Source organism: Chelonia mydas, chromosome 1 (genome assembly GCF_015237465.2).
Source record: "Chelonia mydas isolate rCheMyd1 chromosome 1, rCheMyd1.pri.v2, whole genome shotgun sequence".
Taxonomy (NCBI): Eukaryota; Metazoa; Chordata; order Testudines; family Cheloniidae; genus Chelonia; species Chelonia mydas.
The window spans coordinates 212,013,529-212,030,133 of record NC_057849.1 but is presented as its reverse complement, the minus strand read 5'-3'; the positions used below and the strand labels follow the sequence as shown (position 1 = coordinate 212,030,133).

Below are 16,605 nucleotides of genomic sequence, written 5' to 3'. Positions count from 1 at the left end.
CCCCATGCTGTGCGTTCTCCCCAAGGGCTATGAGCAGTGTATTGCCAGCAGTCCCAAGTCACCACCCAGCTGTCTCTCAGCAGACTGCACCTTGTTAGTAGGATAAAAGCATCACAGAGAAAATATAAAAAGAAAAGGAGGACTTGTGGCACCTTAGAGACTAACAAATTTATTTGAGCATAAGCTTTCGTGGGCTACAACTCACTTCATCAGATGCATGCAGTGGAAAATAAAGTGGGGAGATTTTATATACACAGAGAACATGAAACAATGGGTGTTACCATACAGACCTTGTAACAAGAGTGATCAGGTAAGGTGAGCTATTACCAGAAGGAGAGTGGGGGCTGGTGAACCTTTTGTAGTGATAATCAAGGTGGGCCATTTCCAGCAGTTACTGTAAATGGCCCACCTTGATTATCACTACAAAAGGTTGTCCCGTGTTCGCCCCCCCCTCCAGTAATAGCTCACCTTACCTGATCACTCTCCTTACAGTGTGTTTACCTTTCTGGAGTTGTTTACAATCTCAGTGATTTATCTTAATCACCCTTCACCTCCCCCCCGCCCCGAGACTGTTTTTTCTTCCTGGAGGAGCTGTGGAAATCCTCCCAGGTGCAGTAGAGCACAGTTGTACACAAACCATTCACAGATTTACTAGAGTGGTTCCCAAAGATCCTGCGTGGGGCTGCAATATCTGTCACAGGGAGGGGTTCTGAATATCAGTGTGGCGAGACATCATGGAATGGGACCTAGAGAAATTGGACATATTGTCGGGGGGGAAAAGGTGTATAAAATCGAGCTGTGGTAAATAGTTGCGAAGAGAGAGATCCAGTAGAAAGGACAATCTTAGGAAGGAGAAATGCTGGAAAAGGAGTATTATACTATGTTGTACTCATAGGTGGCATTTAGAGGATTTTATAGCTATAAAACACAGAACAACATTAGCTACCAGCTGCTTGGAAAGAGGGAAGGGAATGAAATTGTCATGAACATACACGTAACATTGACAAATTTGCAGTAAGACAATGACTCTAATCAGATCTCATGCTTCAGGGCTTCAGCCAGTCGCCCGCAGGGGTCAGGAAGGAATTTGGGGAAGCCCCTATATTTGTTTTTTGTCTTGTTTTGTTTTGTTTCTTGCCCTCCTCTGAAGCATGAGACATTAGCTACAGAGGGATATGTGACACTGGATGGGCTGGATCATCGCTCTGAGGTGGTATAGAGAAACCTCTTTCTAAGATGTCTGGCTGGTGTGTCTTTTCCACATGCTCAGGGTCAAACCAATTGCCAGTTTGGGGGTCAGGAAGGAATTTTGCCACAGGTCAGGCTGGCAAAAAGGGACCTTGGGGGATTTTTATCTTCCTCTAAAGCACGGAGCCTTCCAGGATTATCTAGGCATCTCTCACCTCATCAGTTCCCTGCCATTGTAGGGACCTTGGGCATCGGTGGTACCTTAGTCCCCAGGGTTGTCCCTATGGGGGTGCAGGGCCTGGGGCAGAAGTGACAAATCTGTCACTTCGGGGACCAACCCGTCAATTCCGGGACCGACTGCCCCAGCCAATCAGTCTGCCCTTGGGGGCCTCCAAAGCGCGGGGTCTGGAGAGGTCGCCCGGATTCGCTGTACCCAAGGGATGGCTCTGTTAGTCCCTCGTGTTTTCTACCTGTGGCACACAAGAGTTTATTCTCCTGAGGACTGAAATGCTTTAGTCTAAGTGCATCTTTGGGCTCAAACCTAGGGGTATCTGGGTGAATTGCAGTGGCCTGTGTTACACAAGAGGTCAGATTAGAAGTTCCAATGGTCCTGTCTGGCCTTAAAGTCTATGAAAAAAAAAAAAGGTTATCACCATTTTGCAGATGAGTGCAAACACCAGTGTGGGGGAAGAATTATTTAAGCTGCTCCAAAGGGGAATAACCAGGAATAATGGGATGAGATTGAAAAGGGAACAGTTAAGATGAATGAGAGGAAGCTTCCTGACAGTGGTCTAGCCCTGGGAACCATCATCAAAGGGATGCTGTGGAGAGGGACGCTGTCCCTGTCACCTGGCTCATTTAAATCTAGCCTGGACACAGCAGTGGGAATGTGCTGTAGAGTACAGGCTGACACTGGGCCCAGTGGGGAGGGGCTGAATGAGCTAACAGTGTTTCCCATCTCTGGTTTCTCTGACCCTGTGCAAACCCTGCCCTTTGTTTTCAGGCTCCAGAAGACCCTTGGATCCCTTCTCTGAGGCCGTGTACGAGGAGATTGATTATAACCTGATGAGAGAGAAGCAGGAGATGTTCAGTCGTTCAGGTCTGTGGGTCTCACTCTTAACAGGGAGCAGCTATCTAATGCCCTGTCCATCGGAGGCCCTGTCCCAGAGTTAAATCACTGCAGCTTCAGCCCTGTGAGCTTGTCATTAGAGCTGGGCACAAGTCTCCGTTATGAAATGTTTTGGTGAAAAATGCAGATTCAGAGACACCGAAACATTTCACAAATTCCTGTTGATTTCACCCAATTGTTCCAAATGCGCATGGAACAATTCATTTCAATTCAACACTTTCTAAAGAAAACATTTTGTTTTTTTTTCAATTTGATATTACTTTTCCATCAGACATTTCCTTTAATTTTATCTATCTATCTATCTATCTAAACCCCACATATCCAAAAGAATATCAAATGGTTTCACTCAACATGTAACCTTTTTTTTAACTTTTGCACTTGCCAAAATTTCCAAAAAAGTCATTTTTGGCTCAACCCAAAACATTTTTTATTGTATTATTATTACTGTTATTTTTACAATTGCCAAAGAACCAAAACATCTGTTTTTTGCCAAGCTCTAGTGTCTGAGGTGAGACCAGCAGTTACTCATATAGACTAGTGTTGCCAGGGGTCCAGTTTTCAACCAGAACCCGCAGTCGAAGAGGGACCCTGGAGGCTCCAGTCAGCATCGCTGACCGGGCCGTTAAAAGTCCAGTCGGTGGCACAGCAGGGCTAAGGCAGGCTCTCTATCTGCCCTGGCTCTGTGCAGCTCCCAGAAGTGTCTGGCATGTCCCTGCGGCCCCTAGGCTCGGGGTGCCCATGGAAGCTCCGCACGCTGCCCCTGCCTCAAGCGCCAGCTCCACTGCTCCCATTGGCTGAGAACCACGGCCAATGGGAACTGCAGGGGTGGTGTCTCCAGGCATGGGCAGCGCACACCACACAGAACCGCCTGGCTATGCCTCCGCCTAGGGTTAAGACATACAGGGAACAGCGCAGAGCCAGAGTAGGCAGGGAGCCTGCTTTAGCCCCCCTGTGTTGCCAACCAGGAGCCGCCTGAGCGAAGCGCCGCCCAGCCGGATCCCACACGCTGAATCCCCTGTTCCAGTTCGGAACGCCCCTCCCACACGCTCACTCCCTCCCAGACCCTATACCCTCCACCCGCACCCCAACTCCCTGCCCAGGCTCTGAGCCCCCTCCCACACCCAAACTCCCTCCTGGAGCCTGCACCCCCTCCTGAACCTCAACCCCCTACCCCAGCCCTGATTGGGATGGAGGAGGACAAACCCCTCATCCCTGGCCCCACCCCAGAGCCCACACCCCCAGCCAGAGCATGCACCCCCTCCCACATCCCACCCCTCTGCTCCAGCACTGAGCCCAATCCTGCACTCCAAACCCCTTGGCCCCACCCCAAGCCCGAACTCCCAGCTGGAGCCCTCACTACCTCCCGTACCCCAACCCCCTCCCCCAGGTCAGAACCCCCTCCCACATCCAAACTCCCTCCCAGAGCCCGCACCCTGATCCCCCTCTTCCACCCCAATCCCCTTTCCAAGCCCTGATCCCCCTCCCACACCCAAACTCCTTCCCAGAGCCCACACCCCAAACCCCCTCCCAAACCCCAAACCCTGCCCCAGCCCAGAGCCCTCTCCCAGAGCCCGCACCCTGATCCCCCTCTTCCACCCCAATCCCCTTTCCAAGCCCTGAGCCCCCTCCCACACCCAAACTCCTTCCCAGAGCCCACACCCCAAACCCCCTCCCAAACCCCAAACCCTGCCCCAGCCCAGAGCCCTCTCCCAGAGCCCGCACCCTGATCCCCCTCTTCCACCCCAATCCCCTTTCCAAGCCCTGAGCCCCCTCCCACACCCAAACTCCCTCCCGGAGCCCACACCCCAAACCCCCTCCCACACCCCAACCCCTGCCCTAGCCCTGAGCCCTCTCCCAGAGCCCGAACCCTGCACCCCCCTGCACCCCAACCCCTTACCCCAGCCCAGAGCCCCCTCCTGTACCTCAAACCTCTCACCCTCCACCCTACCCCAGAGCCCCTCCCACATCCTGAAACCCTCATTTTTGACCTCACCCCAAAGCCCACACCCCTAGCTGGAGCCCTCACCCCCTCCCGCACCCCGACCCCCTGCCCCAGCCCAGTGAAAGTGAGTTGAAGGTGGGGAAGAGTGAACGAGAGAGGGAGGGGGGCTTGAGTGAGTGGGGGGCAGGGCCTCAGAAAAGGGGAAGACAGGGGCAGGGCCTCTGGAAAGGGGCGGGAGAAAGGTGTTTTGTTTTGGCTTCCTTCCCACCATGCTCTACGAGCCCCAGTTGTAGGGACAGTTAATGTCACTGTGCCCGTCCTGCAGCCTTGGAGTGTAACCAGTGAAGGGTCAGGAAAGTGACTGTCTGGGGTCAGGCTAAACTGTCATTTGAAAATTGCCCTGGAGCTTTGGGGCAGGGAAATGTTCTGTGTCCCCCTCCCACCACAGCCACTGGTCTGCTGGCTGGGATCCTTCCTGACCCCAGAGCAGAGAGATCAGCCCAGGAGAGCCCCATGGCTTTGAGTCCCAGCCCTTTTATCCTTTGTGCCATTTTGTCTCCATGTCTGATGGGAACATCCTGCCCCAGGGCTGTGCTGTGGTGGGGCTCTGGGAACGTGCTCAGCGCATCCTCCGGCACCACTGCCAAGATAATGAGAGTGAATCACAGACTCTGCTCTGGGCCTGTCTTGGCCTAATCTGGAAACACCATGGAGAGCTGATCAACTGATTCATGGGAGAGGCGGATATTTACCCTTAAGCAGGAGGAGTCCCCTCTGTGGCTGAGGTGGCCAGGACCATTGTGGAACTTCCCTGGACCAGCAGCCAGACATGTGGCCTTCGCTCACCCCAGGATATTTCAGGTCAGATTGTAGAATCCCCTCAGTCACATTTACCCCAGTACCATGGAGGTTTCTCTTGGGAACGCTGTGTCAGCCTCTCACCGCTCAGAATTGCTGTGACTCAGCATCTTCTCTGGAAGGAGGAATAGACTGAGACTGGAAATCCCGCTCCAGGCCCCGGATGTGTTCCCAGTCCCACAGTTCTGCTGTTCTCACTGTGATGAATTTCTGGTTCTCGTCTCTCCCATTCAGATGACTCAGTGACGAAGCTGCAGTATTACACCGGGGACAGCGAGGGGGAAAATGATCCTGGATCAGAACAAGGTAACGGGGGAGGAGTAGACTTAGGCTGAGAGACCCAAATCTGGGAAGAGAACAGAATTTCTATGATGCTTGCTGCAGTCGCAGCCATTTCCCCCCACATGGTTCCCATTTTACACAGTCGGGTCTAATCACATTGGACAGGATTTCTGTCAGAATCTCAGGATGGGAACATGTGACCATCTCCTGAGCACACATCCCTCTGAGTGACTCCCAGTGACCTCCCCAGGTGAGGAGCTGGAGGAGATGGGGTAGTTTCTTGGGTGTCAGGCATCAGTGCCCAGCAGGGCTCATCTGACACCCATGAAAGAGAGGGGAAGACTGTCCTGTGTTGTTATTACAGATGGGCTCAGCCCAACTCACTGATCCCAACCCACCAGAACTTTGTGGGAGGGGGGATTTGCAGATTCTGACCCAGCTTCGGATCTCAGTTTTGCAGCTGGCACCTGTCACTATATCAAGCTGAAGTAAAACACTAGTTGTGAACTTCCTGGCCTGGGCCCATCTCTAATTATAAATGGGGTGGCATTTCTTCCCCAGCTGCTCTCAAGGGAGTCCATGAATTTGGGCCCTTTGGGAGTTTAGCCTGTGGCTGGGGGAGGAGACACTGAGCAAATGAGCTACTTCTCCTGAGAAGCTGGAGCGCTGCCAAGCTGAGCCCTGGGCTGCCTGGAGAGCAGGAGCTCACAAAGGATCACGCTAATCACCTCCCATCGGGAGATTTAATTCCCATACATAAATGCTGCCTTTTGGTTTTCCCAGTGGTGCTTTCAAAGAGGCGTGTGTTGGGGGGCGGGTGGTGGGAGGGAGCACTCTGCCAGTTTTCAGGGGAGGCTCTTTTCAGCATGTTTAGACACTTCTTTCATATTCTAGTTATTGAGTGTGTCTAGCATTGGTATCTTTACTATTTTAATAATGTTATGAACATTCGGTTGTTATGAACTACATAATTTCTTGAGGATGAATTACAGTATAGTAAAATCATTGCCATCACCTGCAAGCTGTCTTCACTAACATCCCAATCTTATTTACATCTAGTTTCCTGGTACTGTCTTGATGCATGTTAAGGACAGCTACATTCTTCAGTTGCATCTGTCCCATTGAGGACTGAAAATAATTTTTAAATCTTCTGAAGCTAGAGAATGAGTTCAGGATGATACAGGCACCGTGAGAAGGATTCCTATAAATTTGCAGTACTCTGGAAACATAGTGCTTCCAGAGTACTGTAAATGACTCCACGATCTCTTTCTTGATGGGTAACAGCTAATTCAAGCACCCTCATTTTGTATGTATAGTTGGGATTACATTTTGCCATGTGCGTGACTTTGCATTTAACATTGAATTTCATCTGCCATTTTGTTGCCAAGTCACCCAGATTTGTAAAATCCCTTTGTAACTCTTTGCCATCAGCTTTGGACTTAACTATCTTGAGTAATTTTGTATCGTCTGCAAAGTTTGCCACCTCACTGTTTACCTCTTTTTGCAGATTATTAATGAATATGTTGAACAGCACCGGTCCCAGTACAGACCCCTGGGGGACACGACTATTTACTTCTCCCCATTTTGAAAATGGACCATTTATTCCTCCCCTTTGTTTCCTGTCTTTTAACTGGAGTGCCTGGGAATGCTTTCAGGATCATCATCAAGCGGAGTGCCCCAGGGGTCGGTCCTGGGGCCGCTTTTGTTCAACATCTTTATTAATGATCTGGATGATGGGATTAATTGCATGCTCAGCAAGTTCGCAGATGAGACTAAACTGGGGGGAGAGGTATATACACTGGAGGGTAGGGGTACGGTCCAGAGTGACGTAGACAAATTGGAGGATTGGGCCAAAAGAAATCTGATGAGATTCAACAAGGACAAGTGCAGAGTCCTACATTTAGGAAGGAAGAATCCCATGCACTGCTACAGGCCGGGGACCGACTAGCTAAGCAGCAATTCTGCAGAAAAGGACCTGGGGATTACAGTGAATGAGAAGCTGGATATGAGTCAGCAGTGTGCCCCTGTTGCCAAGAAGACCAATGGCATTTTAGGCTGCATTAGTACGAACATTGCCAGCAGATCGAAGGAAGTGATTGTTCCCCTCTATTTGGCACTGGTGAGGCCACACCTGGAGTATTGCGTCCAGTTTTGGTCCCCCCCTCTACAGAAGGGATATGGACAAATTGGAGAGAGTCTAGTGATTAGGGGGCTGGGGCACATGATTTATGAGGAGAGGCTGAGGGAACTGGGCTTGTTTAGTCTGCAGAAGAGAAGAGTGAGGGGGGATTTGATAGCAGCCTTCAACTACCTGAAGGGGGGTTCCAAAGAGGATGGAGCTGGGCTGTTCTTAGTGGATGACAGAACAAGGAGTAATGGTCTCAAGTTGCAGTGCGGGAGGTCTAGGTTGGATATTAGGAAACACTATTTCACAAGGAGGGTGGTAAAGCACTGGAATGTGTTACCTAGGGTGGTGGTGGAATCTCCATCCTTAGAGGTTTTTAAGACCCGGCTTGACAAAGCCCTGGCTGGGATGATTTAGTGGGTGTTGGTCCTGCTTTGAGCAGGGGGCGGGACTAGATGACCTCCTGAGGTCTCTTCCAACCCTGATATAATTCTATGATCTAATTATCCTTAATTAATTTAATTTAATTGAATGAGAAGACTTTTGTTATCTTCATCACCCTGCCTCTGTTTATAATCAAACTCCCTGAGCCAAGGGCAGAACTCATCACTTTCCACGCTCAGGCTCGGGCTCCTGGGTGCTGAGCAGCCACTATTTTTTTCCCATGGGTGCTTGAGCCCCGGAGCACCCACGGAGTCAGCGCCTATGTGCAGAGGGGAGGTTCCCCCTCCCCAGTGTAACAGGAAAATTCAAACCTGTCTGCAGAGATCAGCTGGATTCACACAGGCCGGCTCTGGCCTGGCAGTGCCCGTGTTCCAACCTGTTATCTCAGCACAGGCCCAGATCCTGCTCCCACGGAAACACGTGAAAGAGCTGCTGTTGGATTCTGCAGGGACAGGATTGGCCCCGAGTTATTTCTGGGACTCCTGTTTTACCGTAGTTCTCTGACTTGTGCCCTTCTCCCCATGGGCCCCTGCGACTTCCCCTCTCACGTGCCATGACAAACAGCTCTAGTTAGAAGGGCCACCTGCACTGAAGAGACACTGCTGGTGCCATGAGCTGAGTGTGGTGTTTGCTGTTCCAGAGGGAGTTTCCGAGGGGGGGTCTCAGCTGGATTACGATAACGTGGAGGAGCCTGGCTTGAACGACGTCCCCCAGACTCCAGACAGCCGAGGTGAGCAGTGAATCCGCCTCCTGGAAGCAACGTCACCATGACAAAAAACTAACTGTATTTCCTAGGAGGGACAATAGTGGTTTGTTAAGAAAACCAGGACGTTCACCCACCAGTATTGTCTATTGGCGTAATGCTGGGGGCGCTGACCAGGTGCATGACAAGAGCTGTGTGGAGGCCCAGGGGTAGGGAAGCGTGTGATGTCCTAGGTCATGACAGAGGCCCATTGCAGGGATGGAAGGAGCAGTTCGCTCAGCAGCTGTCCATGCTGTACTTGGCTCAGGTCACTGCCTTGTGACCCTCACTGCCACGAGCACTAGGGTTCCTCACTATTTATAAAGACAACCCAAATCAGAGATCTCTACAGTGCAGCAATGTTCCCTGCAAACCTTTCCTGGCATGCAGCTATTGCAGCTTATATACATCTGTGTCAGACACACTGTGACAGGGGGTGGGTGGGACATGGAAATTTTAAACCCAAGGGCCCATGTCCCACCCTTATTAGCTGGCTCAGCACCCAGTGGTGTCGGTACGTTGGAGACTGATGGCAGTTTATGGGGTAAACTTTATCAGGAGAACACGCTGAAAAGACATTTTTAAGATAATGTCAAGTTTAGGAAACCGGGAGCAAATTCTGGGCAATTCCAAGTCATTTACATTTGTAATTATTCTAATAGCATGCCTTGTGGAGCAATCCCTCCGGACTAGATCCCAGTCACCTCTTTCTATAACTCCCCCTCTGCCTCGTCATGTGGAAGCTCTAGGATCCACTCAACCAGCAACTGAAATGTATCCGATAAATGTGATATTTGAAATCCCCCAGTCGAAGGGTTCCAGAGGAGGAATCCTCTTCCTGTCCTGAGGGTGGAAGTGCTGAGAGATCCCCAGGGACCAGTGAGGCTGGTGCATCTGCAGCTTGTAGTTTATTTCTGTCTTCACTGTGAATATTCTCTTAATTACGTCACATCTTCACGTCAGATGCCCCTGCGCTGCCTGGAGATGTCCCAGGGGATGGTTATGATGATGCCAGAGAAGTGTCTGACCCTGAAGGTGACACTGGCTTGGGTCAGAATGATGAGGAAGGCACTGAGGCGAGTGACAGGAACGGGCATTCACAGAGAGGTGAGTTTGCACTTCATACTGTCTCTGCAGAGTGGGAGGGCTGGAAGGGTGAGGTACGCAGCAAGGGAACAAACCTGGCCAACCCAGTGCCTGTGAGAAAATCTCTCCTTCTCTCTTCTTTTCATTCCCTCAAAGCAGAGACTTCAGTGCCTGCAATGGTGACAGGAAAAGTCGGGTCCTTGCTATATGATATTTCATGGTCAAACCAGCAAGATCCCTCAATGTCTAGGTTCAAATCCTTGTGTGGCTGCCAGACCCTGGATGACTGGATTGCTACCAATTTACTGCGCGTGTATCTTTTGGGCAGAATCTTATAAACCAAAGTCCTGTTAATGCTGCGCAAATGTTAAAGAGCTTGTGACGCTTCCTGTAAAAGTTGGGCATTTGCCCATTATCCTTGGCCAATATCTCCCCTCCCCTCCCCATTGTGTCCTCAGCAGAGACACCACCAGCCACCCCGGAGGACGTGCAGTGGTGATGAAATGTGCATTGCTTCGTACTTGATAAGAATTATGTGTTCATGTTTGTTGTTAGGGCAGAGTGAATTATACAATGTCCTTAACTAAGAGCTCCTTGCTCGTAAGTGATTGGGTTTTGTACACGTAGTGACAGGTAAATACAGTTGTCACCTGGCACCTTTAAATGGTCAGGAAACCAACGGTTTTACTTCCAGAATACGTACAGAGATGATGGATTAAAACTTGTCATGGACCCAATCAGAAGAACGAAGAGGGAACATTTTCCTACCCATACTGCAGAGTGCACTCCACCCTTGCTGTGCAGCCAGACCTAGCTATAAAATGGATCCACTGACTGTATGTGTCTTCCTTGGTATTTTCAGGTTGGAATCTGCACTCACTAAGGAATGAAGGTGTTTCTGGGATGGAGAAGGAAACCCCGTTCCTGCCTCCTGGAGACACAACTTACGATGATGTGGGACACTGTGACTCTGGGAGATCAGTATCAGAACAATGTGATTGGACAAAATAACCTTGTGATGATGGAAAAGCTTTGCCTTTTTCTCTGAGAAATGTTTCCTTTGACATGATGCCCAGAGACAGACCCTGCCTGGTAGATAGACAAAGCAGGTGTTTTTATAGAATTTGTCAGAAGTTGCAGGAAATTCAACGGCGAGTGGGAAAAGGTTCACAAATTTCCTCTGTATAACTTCCCACTGATTGGCCAGGATGGACTTTTCCTGCTTTTTTATCCCTGTAATTTCTTCAGCTTTATTTTGTGCCTTTTTCTTATTAAATCCTTTCTGAAAGTCTTCCCCATCGTGGAAGTTTTTCTTGCCAGATGAATTGTGCAGTTTCCAGTGTTCATGACGGGGAGAGGCTGAGATTGAACAAACCAAAAGATAAGGATGGGCCACCTCTGGGTATGGCCGGCAGTTTGATGGGAGGTGAGTTTACACTGAATGTTCTATCAGGCATGTGGTAAAAGTGAGAAACCAGCAAGAGAACATTCTGAGATGAGCAACAAGGTTGTTCCTAAACTGAATTCAGATTTGAAACTTTCATTGAATCCAAGGAGATAAATGGGAAATATTCCTTGGATAATTCACGCCTGAAATTAAACAAATGGTGAAAAGAATTCCTCATTAGCGATAAATAGAGAGGATGAATATTTCTGCTCGGATGATAAATGAATTTTATAGACAATAGTGACAAGGGGAAGGTTAATCAGAGTCTGGATTTCCACTGAACCAATAAGGCTACAACCAGTAACAAGTCACTGAGTTCTCACTGGAAACCCCATTAAAACTAATCGTCTTCGCACAGTGGCATGTTCATTTCCAGCACAATCTACAAATACACTTTACAATCAATGCTGAGCTGAGTACTGACCAGTGCAGAAGCCAAAAGTGTTCGAATTAATCCTCAGAGGAGTAAATACCAGAATGCTTGCAGAGCACATCGCTATTTCACAGAGGTGTCTGTCTTTCCTTCACCACAAATCCTGCATTCAGCTTGGTCACTTCATCTGTACACGGCTACAATGGAAATAGAAAAGGTCCAGTCGAGAGTCAGGGCTGTTCAGGCCGAGTGTCTGGGGTGCCTCTCCAGTCCAATCTCTAGTCAAACATGAGGAAGACTTGTCTGTGCCTGCCATGGCTCAGATCCCACCTCCACTGGCCCTGGGCAACACAAATCCTCCCCTCGGTGCCTCACAGGCCCTGCTGTTACCACACAGCTTAGAGGTAGGTGTACACCAAGGCTCGTGCCCTCCAAGCGTCTCCCTGCAGTATCCAACTCAGTGCGGGATTTAGAATTAGTGGGGCCCTGTGCTTAGCTTCAATTTTGGGGCCCCTCCTTGGGACCCGGCCAAGAAAAAGGACATTCTCTCTTAGCTCCCTCCCGTCCCCATTTTTCTTCATCCTCCTCCTATAAGTAATAGAAAGTAAATGAAAATAAAGTGAGATACCTTGATTGTTTTTGTAGTCTAACTTATTTTTCCACAGGCCACTTGAAAATTGCAGAGGGTCTCAACGGACCACTTAATGATCTTTCTAAATATTGTTTGTTCCGTTAACTAACTATTGGAAAGTGCTTTGGATGAGAGCTCTTTATAAAAAATAATGTAAAAAAACATTGGGGTGCGGGGTCTGGCCAGGACTTAGGGTGTGGGAGGAGGCTCAGGGCTGGGGCAGGGGGTTGGGCTGTGGAGCGCTTACCTGGGGCAGCTCTTGTTTGGTGCAAGGGGTGGAGGTGGGGATGTGGGGAGGGTGCAGGAGTCAGGGTGGGCAGGGGGCTGGGGGTGTGGGGGGCAGGTGTGTGGGGGGTTGCAGGAGTCAGGGAGGGCAGGGGGCTGGGGGTGTGTGACAGGGTGCAGGAGTCATGGCTGGGAGTGTGTGAGGGGGTGCAGGAGTTAGGCCTGGGGGTGCAGGGTCTGGGAGGGAGTTAAGATGCAGGAGCGGGTTCAGAGTTGGGGTAGGAGGTTGCGGTATGGAGCGCTTACCTGGGGCAGCTCCCATTCAGTGCAAGGGGTACAGGTGGGTACGTGGGGGGGGGGTGCAGGAGCTCCCGTTTGGTGCTCAGGATGGGGATGGGGGGGTGCAGGAGTCAGGGCATGCGGTGTGGGGGGGCTGGGTATGTGGGGGGGTTACAGGAGTCAGGGAGGGAAGGGAGCTGGGAATGTGTGAGGGGGGTGCAGGAGTCAGGCAAGAGGCTGTGGTTGTGGGGTTGGGGTCATGGGGGTGCTCCCAGCTCCCTGCCCCATCCCACTCCAGCCCCCTGCCCTGAGCAGCTCAAGGCGGGGGACTGGTGGGGTATGTGAAGGGGGAGTGTGGGGGCCCCGCCTTTGCTCCGCCAAGCCCTGATTCCAACCCCTGCCCAAAGGCCCCGCCCCCACGTCTTCACCACCTCCTCCCACGAGGGTGCTGTGGCCCCTCTCCTCCCGCTCCCTCCCGGAGAGACCTGAGTGCCGGCAAACAGCTGCTTGGCAGCGGGGGAAGCGCTGGGAGGGAAAGGAAGGGGTGGGACCGCAGCACGCTCAGGGGAGGAGGTGGGAAAGAGATGGGGGAGGGGGAGCTTGGCTGCCGGTGTGTGCAGAGTTTGCAGCAGGAGCCCCAGGAGTCAGCAGGACCAAGCTTCTGCCCCCGCAGCTGCCTGGCCCTGGGGCCCCCTGTCATTGGGGGGCCCCATGCCAGGGCACCTTGTGTTTTACTGTAAATCCACCTCCGGTCCAGCTCCTCATCCCCTAGACGCTCACAGTATTCTTGGATTCATTGCTTCAAAAGAAGCTGTGGAACCCAGCTTAGCTGTTACACCTCCGATCACTGCTCCACTTATCATACAGCACTTAGATATGCTTCCAGTTAAATCAAGTATAAGTTTATTTAACAAAGACAGAGATTCAAGCGGTAGCAAGCAGAAGTATTGCAAAGAAATTATGTATAAAACAAAATTGTAACATGCCTTCTGCAGCCCAGATTTAATTAACAAGATACTCTCATGTCTTGTAGAATAATCCTTACCCAAAACGCTTGCAGCGTTTTACAGCCACGCTGGCTGTGACCCTCCTTTCATGAGTCAAGTACGCTGGCAGCTTGCCTCCAAAGTGAAGGATCCCGTGTGTTCCTTTGCCCCCCTAAAAATATACCAGTCCCATCCTTGGTCTTGATTCATAATAGGACCCCCCCGCTCCGCTCTTTTGTTTCTTCCTGTGGAAGTTCTCTCTTGTAGATTTTGCAGACTTTCCACTTCCTCTGGCTCAGAAGACAAATAGGCTTCCATTGTGAGGAGTGCAATACACAATACGAACGACCAGACAGGGAGATAGGTGTCTGTTACCCCCTGCTTGAGAGGACCATTTCAGAGGTATGTCACCTCCTTGGTGACCTGCCTTAACTCCTTAAGTATCATCTGTACAGACATTCTGCAATGGTTATGACAACTGCTGGGCTACTGGCTCTTGGTAGATGCCTCATATGCCACCCATTAGTGAACTATGCTGCCTATATCTGACCCAGGGAATCCTTGTGAAATACTGTGCACCATCGGGTTCCTGGGTCACACCAGTTCCTTCCTCCGGCATTGTGACCTGGTGCATGGGGTTGCAGAGCCAGTCGGTTTTGGTCCTGCTGCCCCTCCATCATCTGTCATTATGAATGGGTGTCCAGTCCAAACATGAGAGGTGCTGCAACACCGTGAGTCAGGCTGCGATGCCACTTACTTAAATGTGGCCCAGCACCCGCTTTGACTTTATGGAGGAGCAGCCAGGCCACACCTGAGAGGCCCTGCATTCCCATGTGCCACGTCACAATGCCCGGAGCAGGGAGCTGGGCCCAGCCCTGCAGGACTGGAACCGCCACTGCAGGGTGAGTGTGTGGTGGGCTGGCTCTCCAACCCCAGAACCCGCCCCACCCCTCCACCCCACCCCAGGCCAGGATTTGGATTGTGGTACCAGCGTGGAGGGTGCATATAGATAATGGTGGGTTGCAAGAAAAGCAAAATGCAGTTAGTGGGTTGTCTTAGCAACAAGTTGGGGAACCGCTGCTCTAATCTACCAGCTCAGGTACCGGAGCAGTGACACTGGGGCTGCACAAGTTTCAATGCAGGCTAGTCCCACGGTAATTACCCAGGGTTCTGGGTGGGCTGGTAGAGACATGATGAATCACATGATGCCTGATACCTGAGCTAGCTACATTAAAGCTAGTGCTGGTACGTCCGCTCAAGCTGTGATCACACTTTGTGACTGCAGTGTAGACGTACCCTCCACAGTGAAAGGAAAGCAAAAGGCAGTGAATAGCGTAGCTGAAGTCGATGTACTTAGATCTACTGACTGCAGTGTCTTCACTGTGGTGAGTCGACAGCAGACACTCCCCCGTCGACTCCGCCTGCACCTCTCACTCCGGTGGAGTACCAGAGTCGACGGGAGAGCGCTCGGCAGTCAATTTATCGCGGCGAGACTACATTGACCCCCGCTGGGTCGATTGCTGACCATCAATCCAGAGGGTAATGTAGACAAGCCCTCAGAAATGTCTGCAAAGAAGGCTGGACAGAAGAGCAACGTCAGACATCTCTATGGAGCTGAACTGGGTGATTTCAGATGATTTTAGCCTCGACCCCAGTCTGTTGTTGAAGGGGTCCAGACTAGTCATCCCCACATGGGGGTGAAAAAGGACATTTTGCGTAAACTGCATGGGGGCCACCAAGCCAGACCAAAATGTGCAGAAACAGCTCAACAGTGGCCTTCACTGAGCAACAAGTACCAGAGAGAGGTGAGAACTCTGAGACCTGCATTCACATGAGAACCAACCAACCAGAACCATCGCTTCCTTCCCTTTCCCAGACACACCATGATGGAAAGATCTTCTCCAGCTGGCTAATGGAACCTCCCTTCCATTCACTGGCTGCTTGTCAAGATTTATTGAAATAGCCAAGGTACTGACCACTACATCACAGACAGTGGGGTCAGGAGGAAATCCATGTTTGACTGCAATGGAATCCCACTGCAAGTCTGCTCTGATAATGATCCTCAGTTACTATTGGACACTGTTAAATTTACAAATCCCTGCAGTTTCATCATGTTATATCAGTTCCCAGTTTTCATAAAACCATGGGGAAACACAACTCTCTGTGAAAACAGTGGAACAGATTCTTACAATATCTGGCCCTGTTCCCCTGCTTGCCAGCACCTCTGGCAAAAGGATTCAGGCCCAATGAGGAGCTGAGTTGACTTCCATTGTCCCAGCCATCCCTTCACTATTAGATCTTAGTTGGACTGAATTTCTAATGCTACTAAGAAAGGAAGAACAATCTAAAAGCCATCAGAAGAGAAACTTTGTCAGGAGTCACAGACTCAATGCCCTGAGGGAGCTGAAAGCAGGAGATCGCGTGTGGTTGAAAGGCTCTGCAGAAGAAGGAATAGTACACCTGAACACTGCTCTATCTTACCCTGTTTGAGTTCTGGAGTATCATTTCACACCAAGTTTTTTCAGCAGGTAAATCTCACGGAGGACTCAGATCGATACTTCCGGGCTGAACCTGTGAGTAACGAGCCCCCTGCTCAAATAGACCATCCACCATGTCCTCCGAATCTGACTGAAAGGAGACAGCCAGCTAGATCTAAGAGCCTCCCTCCTTCCTGAAAGATTAGGTCAGACCTTGGATACCTGAGGAACTCAGGGATTTAGTAGCCAAGTGCTTTACTCAGGCAGAACAATCCCCTGGCATGAGACTGAAGGGTCAGGCAGTCTTCCCAGCCTTCACTGGGCTGTTTTTAATAGTCTGTATTGATGTTTAGTGCATGGCAGGATCGATGAATGTTGTATTTTCATTCCC

At 50.6% G+C, this 16,605-nt stretch overlaps 2 protein-coding genes across 3 annotated transcripts in view; one reads left to right on the top strand and one right to left on the bottom strand.

Moving 5' to 3' along the window:
- Positions 1–11,090, top strand: part of LOC122466655 (scavenger receptor cysteine-rich type 1 protein M130-like) — a 45,787-nt gene extending 34,697 nt beyond the window's left edge. For both annotated transcript variants that reach the window (XM_043551904.1, XM_043551938.1), the window contains 5 exons: positions 2,192–2,287; positions 5,352–5,423; positions 8,609–8,698; positions 9,674–9,817; positions 10,659–11,090. In XM_043551904.1, coding sequence (XP_043407839.1) covers positions 2,192–2,287; positions 5,352–5,423; positions 8,609–8,698; positions 9,674–9,817; positions 10,659–10,807 — 551 coding nt within the window. In that variant the 3' untranslated portion in view covers positions 10,808–11,090. The remainder of the gene's footprint in view (positions 1–2,191; positions 2,288–5,351; positions 5,424–8,608; positions 8,699–9,673; positions 9,818–10,658) is intronic.
- The window catches only part of LOC102941373 (scavenger receptor cysteine-rich type 1 protein M130), a 1,272,625-nt gene that overhangs the window by 578,303 nt on the left and 677,717 nt on the right, over positions 1–16,605 (bottom strand). The window lies entirely within an intron of this gene.